This window comes from Thunnus albacares, chromosome 24, assembly GCF_914725855.1.
Source record: "Thunnus albacares chromosome 24, fThuAlb1.1, whole genome shotgun sequence".
Classification (NCBI taxonomy): Eukaryota; Metazoa; Chordata; class Actinopteri; order Scombriformes; family Scombridae; genus Thunnus; species Thunnus albacares.
In genome coordinates, this window is record NC_058129.1 from 16,375,235 (window position 1) to 16,388,165 (window position 12,931).

The following is a 12,931-nucleotide window of genomic DNA, read 5'->3' on the forward strand; positions in this document are numbered from 1 at the left end:
TATGTATGATGCACAACTAGATTAACATTATCAGTCAAATTTACATAAATATTAATATACCACATCTAAAGAAATATAAATAATGTAAATTCAAGTCAAAGATTTGATTTATATCGAACCACCAAAATACAGTATATCTAGTGCATCAGAAATAAATACAATATTTTGTGACTTCTTACCATTCATGGCTTTGTACATGAAAATGATGATGTTGAATAAACTCAAAATACAAGGCGCCAAGTATATGACAATCCATATGAGATTCCCTACAAAAAAATGAAAGAAAAATTAATTAAAACAACAAATGGTTTACAAGGACACTGTATTGTATTCCAATGTTGTTAGCTGATCCCATCTTTGATAATGCACTCTGAGGTGACCCAATACAGAAAAATAATAAACTCAAAGCTCGTCATTTAGTTATTTAATGCTGTTAGAACATGTTTTGTAACTCCTATGAGGACATTGAGTACATTGTCATGTTCAGTAAAAACAGTAAGATGCATTAATAGTGCATAATCGTAGTAATGTTGCAGTTATTTGTTATGAGCTTTAACCATTAAGACAACAAGTCGACCCTGAAACATCCTTTTATGCAGATTCATCAAACATCTGGAGAGAATCTCTTGGTGTTGGTTGTGGTTGTGGATGTTTGCATGAGGATAGAAACTTCCTGTCTCTTAGCATGAAAATACATCATCAGGACTAATATTGTTGGTAGAATCACATTCTTGAAAGAACTTGAATATGTATGATGCACAACTAGATTAACATTATCAGTTAAATTTACATAAATATTAATATACCACACCTAAAGAAATATAAAGAATGTAAATTCAAGTCAAAGATTTGATTTATATCAGACCAAAATAAATAAATAAAATATTTTGTGACTTCTTACTGTTTCCATGCTTGAATGTTAAATAGATGATGATGATGATGAACCCAACCAGAATCACTCCAAATATTGCTATCAGGGTGTACATCCATGTCAGATCCACTACAAAAAATGAAAGAATAAATAATTAAAACAACAAATGGTTTACAAGGACACTGTATTGTATTCTAATGTCGTTAGCTGATCCTATCTTTGATAATGCACTCTGAGGTGACCCAATACAGAAAAAGAATAAACTCAAAGCTCGTCATTTAGTCATTTAATGCTGTTAGAACATGTTTTGTAACTCCTATGAGGGCACTGAGTACATTGTCATGTTTAGTAAAAACAGTAAGATGCATTAATAGTGCATAATAGTAGTGATGTTGCAGTTATTTGTTATGAGCTTTAACCACTAAGACAACAAGTCGACCCTGAAACATCCTTTTATGCAGATTCATCAAATATCTGGAGAGAATCTCTTGGTGTTGGTTGTGGTTGTGGTTGTTTGCATGAGGATAGAATCTTCCTGTCTCTTAGCATGACAATACATCATCAGGACTAATATTGTTGGTAGAATCACACTCTTGAAAGAACTTGAATATGTATGATGCACAACTAGATTAACATTATCAGTTAAATTTACATAAATATTAATATACCACACCTAAAGAAATATAAAGAATGTAAATTCAAGTCAAAGATTTGATTTATATCAAACCAAAATAAATAAAATATTTTGTGACTTCTTACCTTTTATGCCTTCGTATATGAAATTGATGATGATGTTGAACATATCCAGAAATAATACTGGTATTAAGATGATCATCCATTTCAGATCCTTGGCAGAATCTGAAAGAATAATTAATTAAAACAACAAATGGTTTACAAGGACACTGTATTGTATTCTAATGTCGTTAGCTGATCCCATCTTTGATAATGCACTCTGAGGTGACCCAATACAGAAAAAGAATAGACTCAAAGCTCATCATTTAGTCATTTAATGCTGTTAGAACATGTTTTGTAACTCCTATGAGGACATTGAGTACATTGTCATGTTTAGTAAAAACAGTAAGATGCATCAATAGTGCATAATAGTAGTGATGTTGCAGTTATTTGTTATGAGCTTTAACCACTAAGACAACAAGTCGACCCTGAAACATCCTTTTATGCAGATTCATCAAACATCTGGAGAGAATCTCTTGGTATTGGTTGTGATTGTGGATGTTTGCATGAGGATAGAAACTTCCTGTCTCTTAGCATGAAAATACATCATCAGGACTAATATTGTTGGTAGAATCACACTCTTGAAAGAACTTGAATATGTATGATGCACAACTAGATTAACATTATCAGTCACATTTACAGAAATATTAATATACCACACCTAAAGAAATATAAAGAATGTAAATTCAAGTCAAAGATTTGATTTATATCAGACCATCAAAATAAATAAAATATTTTGTGACTTCTTACATCCGCCTTTGTATCGAAAATAGATGTAGATGACGAACCCAACCAGAATCACTCCAAATACTGCTATTACGATGTACATCCATGTCAGATCCTCTACAAAAAATGAATGAATAATTAATTAAAACAACAAATGGTTTACAAGGACACTGTATTGTATTCCAATGTTGTTGGCTAATTCCATCTTTGATAATGCACTCTGAGGTGACCCAATACAGAAAAATAATAAACTCAAAGCTCATCATTTAGTCATTTAATGCTGTTAGAACATGTTTTGTAACTCCTATGAGGGCATTGAGTACATTGTCATGTTTAGTAAAAACAGTAAGATGCATTAATAGTGCATAATAGTTGTGATGTTGCAGTTATTTGTTATGAGCTTTAACCACTAAGACAACAAGTCGACCCTGAAACATCCTTTTATGCAGATTCATCAAACATCTGGAGAGAATCTCTTGGTGTTGGTTGTGGTTGTGGATGTTTGCATGAGGATAGAAACTTCCTGTCTCTTAGCATGAAAATACATCATCAGGACTAATATTGTTGGTAGAATCACACTCTTGAAAGAACTTGAATATGTATGATGCACAACTAGATTAACATTATCAGTTAAATTTACATAAATATTAATATACCTCACCTAAAGAAATATAAAGAATGTAAATTCAAGTCAAAGATTCGATTCATATCAAACCAAAATAAATAAATAAAATATTTTGTGACTTCTTACCATTTCTTCCTTCGTGGTTTGATTCCAAGATGAGGATGATGTTGAACACACCCACAATACATATTAATGTGTAGATGATTGTCCATTTCAGAACCTCTACAAAAAATGAAAAAATAAATAATTAAAACAACAAATGGTTTACAAGGACACTGTATTGTATTCTAATGTCGTCAGCTGATCCAATCTTTGATAATGCACTCTGAGGTGACCCAATACAGAAAAATAATAAACTCAAAGCTCATCATTTAGTCATTTAATGCTGTTAGAACATGTTTTGTAACTCCTATGAGGACATTAAGTACATTGTCATGTTTAGTAAAAACAGTAAGATGCATTAATAGTGCATAATAGTAGTGATGTTGCAGTTATTTGTTATGAGCTTTAACCACTAAGACAACAAGTCGACCCTGAAACATCCTTTTATGCAGATTCATCAAACATCTGGAGAGAATCTCTTGGTGTTGGTTGTGGTTGTGGATGTTTGCATGAGGATAGAAACTTCCTGTCTCTTAACATGAAAATACATCATCAGGACTAATATTGTTGGTAGAATCACATTCTTGAAAGAACTTGAATATGTATGATGCACAACTAGATTAACATTATCAGTCACATTTACATAAATATTAATATACCACACCTAAAGAAATATAAAGAATGTAAATTCAAGTCAAAGATTTGATTTATATCAAACCACCAAAATACAGTTTATTTAATGCATCAAAATAATACAATATTTTTGACTTCTTACCATTTATCCATTTGCGAGTTAAATTGATGATGCCTTTGCATCTGAAAGTGATGATGATGATGCACACAACCAGAAATAATATTGCCATGAAGATGAGCTGATTCCCTACAAAAAAAATGAATGAATAATTAAAACAACAAATGGTTTACAAGGACACTGTATTGTATTCTAATGTCATTAGCTGATCCCATCTTTGATAATGCACTCTGAGGTGACCCAATACAGAAAAATTATAAATTCAAAGCTCGTTATTTAGTCATTTAATGCTGTTAGAACATGTTTTGTAACTCCTATGAGGGCATTGAGTACATTGTCATGTTTAGTAAAAACAGTAAGATGCATTAATACATTAAATGTGTTACAGCAGATATTTGTTGGTGTGATAACTCACTTATGAAGGGGTTGAAGACTTTTTCACTGCTGTTCATGCTGACTGGGTTTTCAAACGCACAGCTGAACCAGCTGAACCACAGCTCCTTTTCCACCTAGAAATTGGAAGAAAAACATTATTAGCTGAAAGCTCATAAACCAAACATACAAATCTTTTGAGGAGCTCACTTTGTCTTTTTACAGTATGTCCAGATTACCAACAATAACATCAGGGACAACACAGTGATGTGGCTACTTAGTCATTCAGTCATCAGCTTTTCACTATATATGCTGTAATCCACTATTTAGCACATCTGCAAGACTGAATTATTCAAATTATAGTACACTAGTATGCTTTGGTAGAATACTAAAACCTTATTTGGGCAATCTGTAACATCTTTTTGATTTTTTTTCTCTGTATCACAAATAGCTATAAAGTAATTAACAGAGAAACCTGTCAAGTTTTCGAATATCACATTTTTATCACATGCAAGATTGTATGGGAAACAAAAGAGATACAAAAACACTGTAATCGTCACATCTGGTGTATAGAGGTCCAAAAGTGTCGCAAAAATAGTAATAAATTATTTCTTTTATTAATACCTAATTGTACAATAAATATCAATAAATTAATAAATAAATTTACAAATTAATTAATGTGATGCTTTATTACTATTTGCCATGACACATGTGGAGATATTCAGAGTTTTAAAAATGTCTGAATGCTGAAGGTTTAAACTTGTGATGAAATGTTTTTGAATGTTTTGTGAAACTATGACGTTCATATAAAATATTAGATTATCTCAACAGTTGCCTGTTAATTGGATAAAAATAAAAATGTCCAACCTTGTATCCAAATGCAGCTCTTGTTGTCACTTTTTATGACTTTACAGAGACAAGTCTGGCCCTTTCCATGATCTGAAATCTTTATTTTCTGCAGGTTTGTTCATGTTGCTGTTCAGTTTATTTAATTATATATTGTTTATTTACCAGAGACAATGCACAACACATTTAATATACCAGATATTGTTAAAGTTAATTTCAGAAATATTAAAACTGTCTAAATTTATTTATTATTATTATAAATATTATTATTTATTCTTTCAACATGATTTATCTGTTACTGATGAGACACACAAACATCATTATCTTGTGCATACCATTGTTATTTTGTGCTCCTTGGTTGAAGACCACGTCATGTCACCTGACGTCCACCAGTAGGTGACTGGTTCAGCATCTGTGGTGTCGCCATTACAGGTGAAGACACAGTAGGTCCCAGTACACCATTCAGAGACGGTGGGTTTAGAGACAAGAGCTGATAGAAAACAAAACAAAAAGACATTTCCTTTGAATTTAGGGCCATTTTGATAAACTAAGACAAACTTCATACACAATTCCTCCACTTACAGATAACCAGGAGTTGAGTCTTGCTGGTGAGTTTGTTGTTGATCTCTACTGTGTAGTTGCCGCTGTCGTCTGGAGTCAGTCCTGTGATCGTCAGCGCTCCAGTTGAAGTGTCCAGCAAACCCCGATCTGCAAAAACACACAGGTTTAGCTTCTAAACAGGGATTTTTAGTCGTCTTACAGTATGTTGTCAGCTAGAGTCACTTATTTCCAGTGTTGGTCACTTAAGAGTGGGCAGCTGGAGAAATATGCACTTTAAAACACTAAAAATGTTTGTAGAACAGCTGATTTTCGTACATACTTATTTTGATTTCTCACAAAAAAAGCAAGTAAATCCCTTTTTTATCTCTCTATATAAAGCAAGGAATCTCTGTCTGTCTGTATGTGGGTGCACTTGCAGCTTGGTGGATTGCTATTATAATGGCGCATTTGCTAAGTAGTAAGAATGAGCGCGTCTCTGCAGAGGAAACAGATCTGCTTGTGCATGAAGTGAAAGCGCATGATTCATAACGAGCACACTGACCCTTGCTGCTCATGGACCCTCCTGTGACCCCAGACCACCAGTTTAAATGTCAAAAGCAAAATTTGTTTTTGTTTTTATTATTTTAGTTACAGCTTTGGTTTCTTTAAAATCGTTTTGTTCAGTCATGGAGTAACAGGTAAAATCAGTGAGGTTTTAACTGCTGAAAGTTTGGAAACCTGATCACTGTAATCTCAAAAATGTTAAAGAATATTTGTTAAATATTGTTCAGAAATTAAATCATTTTAATCATGTAAAAAATTATCTTACACAGTTATCAGGACTTTCTAAGGTTCTGATCCTGCTGCTGGCAGCAGCTAGAAGCTGTCCAGATTTATTTCCTTCTTTAGTTGAATCATTGTTTTCACCTCATTTATTTCCTCATGTGTTCCTCATGTCATCATGTACTGATGAAGCAGGAAAGTCGATCTGTGTTTGATCTGTTGTTGATATCTGTTTGCTGGGTCTTGACAGACACCTTCAACCTGACAGATCTGTTTAAATACCTCCATGTATTGCCTTGATTTAGTCAAACAATTAGACCATTTCATCCCTCATTACTGTGATTAGCTAATTCTGATAAATATCAAGACTAACCATTATGACATGTAACTTTTAAAATATGTTGATGTACACAATAATAATCTTTGACATTGTAATCCTTTTATTTGTTATCTTTGGCATGTTTGTGCGCTGCTGCGCGTCCATGTGTGTAACAAGCAGAGTGTACATTGTGCACCCGCCTGTAGGCGCATATTACTATCCTGATAACACTTAAAATAACAGTGAAACACTGCACCATTGACTTCAGACCAGGTTTCTGTTGGTCAATCGCGCAATTGCTTTCTGCTGCCTCAAGATAGCAATGCACCTGACCACACCTTATTTTAGGACCAACACGCCCATGGGCGCTCAGATGGGCACAAGTGCATTTGCTATTTAAACAACATGGGCGCTGGACGGGAAACTGCGTTGGTCTTAAACTAGCATTGTGCTTGGTGCTGTTTTGCACCGGGCGTAAGATAGGACCCTTAAGCTCTACTATTGAACTGTGTAACGTTACTGTGAATGAAACTTGGCATGTAAGTTTAAGACTGAGTGCTGGATGTCTCAGGCATGTTCATAAATATATAAAAAAATACCTAATTTGCTTCTTCTGCCAGTGGAGTCAACGAACATAAATACAGACAGCACCACTCTGCCATTACAACCCACATTGTGGTCTGAGGTGGGATCACATCAGTAGTGATAAGAACTACCAGAGAATGAATTGAGAAAGTTTAGAGAGTTAAGTTCTATTCCTGTTCCTCACACGCGGGAACTTTGTATGTATGTTCAGGACATAGTGCAGGATGTCTCAGGCACGTTTTGAATGATTACTACAGTTCATCTGATCAACTTCAGTCTCCAGATATTCTGCATCTGAGGTGTTTAGGGAGCGTCAGTAAATTGTAGGGTCTACCAATAGGCTGCATGTGAGGTGTTTAGGGAACATGGGTAAATTATAGCGCCTACTGATGGCCTGAATGTGAGGCATTTAGGGAGCATCAGTAAATTGTAGTGTCTACCGATATGAGAGGGGTTTATGGGAGAGGAACAACTCTCTCTAGGTATTGAGAAATCAACATGTTCCGAACATGCACATTTTGAACAGGCACTGCACTAGTAACCCTAATTCCATTAATTTACCCATTGATTATTATGTAATTAAGGTATTTAATAGGGTTTCACAAGGATAATGAATGAATAAATCTAAAGATTGCAACATATTCAGATATTTGGGGATTATCTGCACAATTTAAGAGCTTTTGTTGACCAAAACACATTAAAGTGAACCTTATTTAACAGTACACCTTTAATGGGCCTTAATATTTTAATTTAAAGGTGAAAATTAAAGGATTACATTACAGTAATTGTATTTGTCAAACTTAATGGTTTATACTCCTTAAAAAAACTCTATACAATACATTAAATACTATATTATAATACAATTCATTAATTTCGCCAAAATCTGGGATAAACCTATTAAATACTGTAAAAGAATTCCTTAAAATATAATTAATTTACAACAGAAAATATTTAGACTACTAATTTAAACCAAATCTCAACCTAAATGTATCAAAAACTTCAAACTAATGCGTAAAATCATTGATCTCTGGCTACCAAACAGCTTGATTTAGATTAAAGTGGTACCTTTGAAGTGTCGGTAGGCAGTAGTCTCGTCTCCATACCACTCCATGGCAAGATCAGGTCCATGTTTCCACTCTATGCTGGTGATGGGATACTCTTCAGAGTCTGCTGTGAGTTCAGCTTTGTCACCTATTTTCCCGTAGAGTGGTTCTTCTGCAAAAAATAAATAAATTAAATACAACTGAATGCAAATTTCTCTGTTTAATTACTGAAATGTATTTTTATTTAATCAATAGTGGAGCATAAAGTAAAATAAAATAGAAATACTCAAAATAACAAGCAGTAAAACTTTACTTAAAGCCTCCTGTTTAGCCTTTACAGCAGTATTTAACATTTAACACACTATAATGTTGTTTATTAGCAAATATAAGTGTTTGTTAATGTATTTGTCAATGATTATAACCCGTCATGTGGGATCTATAACTGTAATCAGATGATGACAATTTTAATAAAATAGTTATAATAATATAAAATATGTCTTCATAGGAGAAGTTATAATTGCTGACAAATACTGTACATTAATAAATATTTAAAGGACAGGTTCACAGTTTTTCAACTGTGTCTTAAAACAACAGTCAGGTGTCCATATGAACAGTGAAAGAGGTTTTCCTCACTGTAATCATTCCTCCTGTTCATACTGGATATTAAAAGAACTTCAAATGTGCTTTCAATGTAAGTGATGGAGGCCAAAATCCACAGTGTGTCCACACAGTCATTTAAAAGTTGATGTGAAGCTTATATGAGGCTTCAGCAGTCTGAGTTAGTCATATCAAGTGGATATCTGACACATTTACAGTCTTTTTAGCTAAAAATTCCCTCTTTGTGTTTCCTCGGACAGTGTTTCCCTGTTGAGCTGTGGTGGAAGTATAGTAACAAAAAGAGGAACTTTGGCACTAAAAAGACTGTAACGTTGAAAGATATCTACTTGATTTGACTCATTTTGATGCTGAAGCTTCATATTAGCTTCAGATAAACTTTTAAATACATTTTCGCACAGAAGGAGGACTGTGGATTTTGTCCTCCATCTCTTACATTGTAAGTGCATTATGAAGGGATCTTCTAATGGTCAGTATGAACAGGAGGAATAATTACAGAAAAAAAAAACCTCTTTCACTGTTCATGTGGGCTCCTGACTGTTGTTTTAAAACAGACTTGAAATGTGAATCTGTCCTTTTAACATATACTTACAACTACATCATAGTGTGTTATAAACATTTATTAAATGTTTATAAATGTTCATATACATCTTATTAATGCTAAATAGGGGGACTTAAAGTGTTACCCAAGCACCTCAGCTAATTTCCACCACTGATTCTAGTCTATTTCTAAATTTAGGGGACAAATATCCCTTTAAAACTCTTTACAAATACCTTTTGACCCTTCATCACATCACTACTCCTTAAACCAGATTTATAAATCTGTTCACAGCCAACTACTCACAGTTATGATAGACTTAAAATATACATTTCCTGGTTCCACATTTAATGTAAATGTGTACATTGTACATTTTCATGTTTAGGAAAAACAGTAAGATACATTAATACATTTAATGTGTTACAGCAGATATTTGTTGGTGTGATAACTCACTTTCCTTGAAGGGGTTGAAGACTATTTCACTGCTGCTTGAGCTGACTGGGTTTTCAAACGCACAGCTGAACCACAGCTCATCATCTTCCTAGAAATTGGAAGAAAAACAATATTAGCTGAAAGTTCATAAACCAAACATACAGATTTTTTGAGGAGCTCACTTTGTCTTTTTACAGTTTGTCCAGATTATCAACAATAAGCTGGTCACCAACTGATGTCTGAATATGTGAATCAATTTAAAGACTAGATTCTGGTTTATTCTTTCAACATGATTTATCTGTTACTGATCAGACACACAAACATCATTATCCTGTGTTTACCTTTGTTATATTGTGCTCCTTGGTTGAAGACCACGTTATGTCACCTGACGTCCACCAGTAGGTGACTGGTTCAGCGCCTGTGGTGTTGCCATTACAGGTGAGGACACAATAGGTCATCTCAGGTTCACACCGTATGGAGAGGGTGGGTTTAGAGACAGGAGCTGATAGAAAACAAAACAAAAAGATATTTCCTTTGAATTTAGGGCCGTTTTGATAAACTAAGACAAACTTCATACACAATTCCTCCACTTACAGATAACCTAACCTATCTAATATGGCAATTCTCAACAGGGCGGTACTGCCCCTCAGGGGGCTTTCATAGAACATTGGAGGGCACTGGTAGTAATATTTTTGAAAGGGGGGCATTGAGGTGTTCTTGGGGGCGTTTGTGTGTTTCTGTTTTTGATGCCAGTTTAGTCCTATATTCACATGCACATTTTTACAATTTCATCATTAGACTTCAGGGTTTTCCTGTTTTTTTTTCACAGAGCTGTCAAGACTATTTTTCCTCCGTTTTACTCGCATAACTACATACAAATTTGTGTTTTGGGGTCTGAGTGCTTCGAAAACGTGGGTTACCTACGCTCAACACTGTACCTGAACGCCTCCTGTGTAGACACAGGGAGACTATGCTGAGTCTCTACTGCAGTTTGCTGTCATTTATGGTCACACTAGTTTCTCTGTCCTCTGCTCTGCTCTATTTGTTGGTGATTGTGTTTAGCTTAGTAATGTGTATTAAAATGTGTTTAATTCCTGTAGACTTAGCATCTGACTGAAACAGTCCCTCCTCTCAACCAGCAGCAGATGGAGGAGGAGGAGAAGAAGGAGGAGGACAGGATGAAGATACTGACTGATGTCTGTGTTCTTCATTCTTTCTAAATTTTACTCAGTATTTTAATGTCAAGAATATTATTTATTTTACTGACAGTTTTTAATTTCTTTCAAGTGATATCAAGATATTACTTGAAAGTGAGATATTACTTGAAAAGTAATATCTCACTTGAGATACACATTTCACACATTCTGTCTTGACGTTTCATTCAAGAACAAATGCCGCCAGTATTCTCTGAACTTTGGAACGAAGAATCTGGAACAAAAGTCAAATATTAACAGACAGTATAAATCTTTATCAGTTGGATCATGAAGTCTGATGTTTGCCTTTAATTCCAACAAGGAAACAAAACATGGTGGGATGACATTAATGTAGCCTGTTGTTTCTCTGTGATATGTGCAAAACGTGACAAATAAATTCTAACCATAGTCGTCCCTACAGCTGGCTGGTGGCTACAGCCTGACTATGGGAGGATGAGAGAATCGCAGTTCAAATCCATTCATTATAAGCCTGTTTTACCAGTGTTTTGTGATTATTATTTTTTATGGCACAGTGCGTATTTTAAATAAATATTGTAATGATATTAGTCTAAAATTGTGTGAAAATGCTTCGTTTTTAGTTAAATAACATCAAAGCCCCCCAAAACCCCTGTTGACCTTTGACCTGGTTATTTTATTTGACTGCCACAGGTCTGATTGTTTAATCAACTGGATACCATCATAAAACAACAACAATCATATCATATCAGCCTCAGACTTTTTCCTTGGTAGGCTGCTCTTGTTTTTCCATTGGAACAATTAATAACAATGCTTCTTGTTTGGAACCAAATTACTGCTTTCTGATTGGCTGCTGTTCATTATCAATATCAAGACCTTATTGAAGTTTGACTGTCAAATTTCTAACCATTGCATTTGTTTAACACTCATAAATATATTTTCTGTTCTGTTGCTCCCTGCATGGGAAACTAATGATAATGATATTCCAACTGTCCAGCTAAATAAAATCTGTTATTTGGCATCCAATGACATAATTTTTTAATGATATAACACAGAATAATAATCAATGTTAATATTCAGGTAAGACAATTAGCCTACATTTTAATTGATGGGGGCAGTAATGGACCTGGATAATGGATGGGGGGGCGCTGGCCTAAAAAAGGTTAGGTTTCACTGTGATGCAGTAATGCCACCATACAAATGTCAGTTCCTGTGCTTTTTTTTTTTTGATTTATTTCACTGCAGCAAGTTACACTATGGATAAATGAAAGTATATATAAATAAATAAAATTATAAATAAATGTGTGAATAAATTAATAATAAAATAATGTAATTAATATATGAATAAATAAATAAATAAATCTAACATTTATATATTTAACTATTTGCTGTTGTCACAGTTCAAGTAAATGTGGGCATGTGTATTGGTAAACAGAAGCTGGACTATCTATTTAACCAGAGGATGTGGTCACAAAATTAAAATTGAACACAAAACATGCACAGAAATATACCATGATGTTATAATTTTCTCAACGTAAGTTAAAAACAGTTAAAAACAAATTTTCTCAAACTTACTTGCACTGACTCTCACTGTGATCCAGAACAGAAAGTAAAACAGCCACATTTTCCTTGTTCTCAGTTTGGCTTAAATAGAAGTAAGACTCATAAAGTCACGGGGACTCTGTTGATATTTTAAAAAAAATTCTATGGATATTATAAATGTATTCAGAAAGTGAAAAAGTTGGAAAGGTTGCTGCTGACAGCTGAAGCTGAGAGTGAAGGTGAAGTGAGGGCAAGGTTGTTTTTATAAGAGCTCTTGTATTACCTCCAGGGCAAGATCACGGACACTATAAATGATTTACAGTGTCCTTGAACAAGGTTG

At 34.1% G+C, this 12,931-nt stretch overlaps 1 protein-coding gene and 1 long non-coding RNA gene across 3 annotated transcripts in view; one reads left to right on the forward strand and one right to left on the reverse strand.

Annotated features, from left to right (window-relative positions):
• LOC122976553 (titin-like) overlaps nucleotides 1-12,931 on the reverse strand; it is a 326,074-nt gene that overhangs the window by 297,778 nt on the left and 15,365 nt on the right. The window contains exons 6-15 of one of the 2 annotated variants that reach the window (XM_044345108.1): nucleotides 10,222-10,382; nucleotides 9,902-9,989; nucleotides 8,318-8,467; nucleotides 5,608-5,733; nucleotides 5,361-5,515; nucleotides 4,223-4,316; nucleotides 2,354-2,446; nucleotides 1,631-1,729; nucleotides 902-1,000; nucleotides 180-266 (exon numbers count right to left, since the gene is read on the reverse strand). In XM_044345108.1, coding sequence (XP_044201043.1) covers nucleotides 180-266; nucleotides 902-1,000; nucleotides 1,631-1,729; nucleotides 2,354-2,446; nucleotides 4,223-4,316; nucleotides 5,361-5,515; nucleotides 5,608-5,733; nucleotides 8,318-8,467; nucleotides 9,902-9,989; nucleotides 10,222-10,382 — 1,152 coding nt within the window. The remainder of the gene's footprint in view (nucleotides 1-179; nucleotides 267-901; nucleotides 1,001-1,630; nucleotides 1,730-2,353; nucleotides 2,447-4,222; nucleotides 4,317-5,360; nucleotides 5,516-5,607; nucleotides 5,734-8,317; nucleotides 8,468-9,901; nucleotides 9,990-10,221; nucleotides 10,383-12,931) is intronic. The other variant, XM_044345109.1, reaches the window with a different exon arrangement.
• Nucleotides 3,227-3,784, forward strand: LOC122976577. The gene is made up of 2 exons (XR_006400976.1): nucleotides 3,227-3,438; nucleotides 3,474-3,784. It is a non-coding gene; the product is annotated as an uncharacterized LOC122976577 (long non-coding RNA).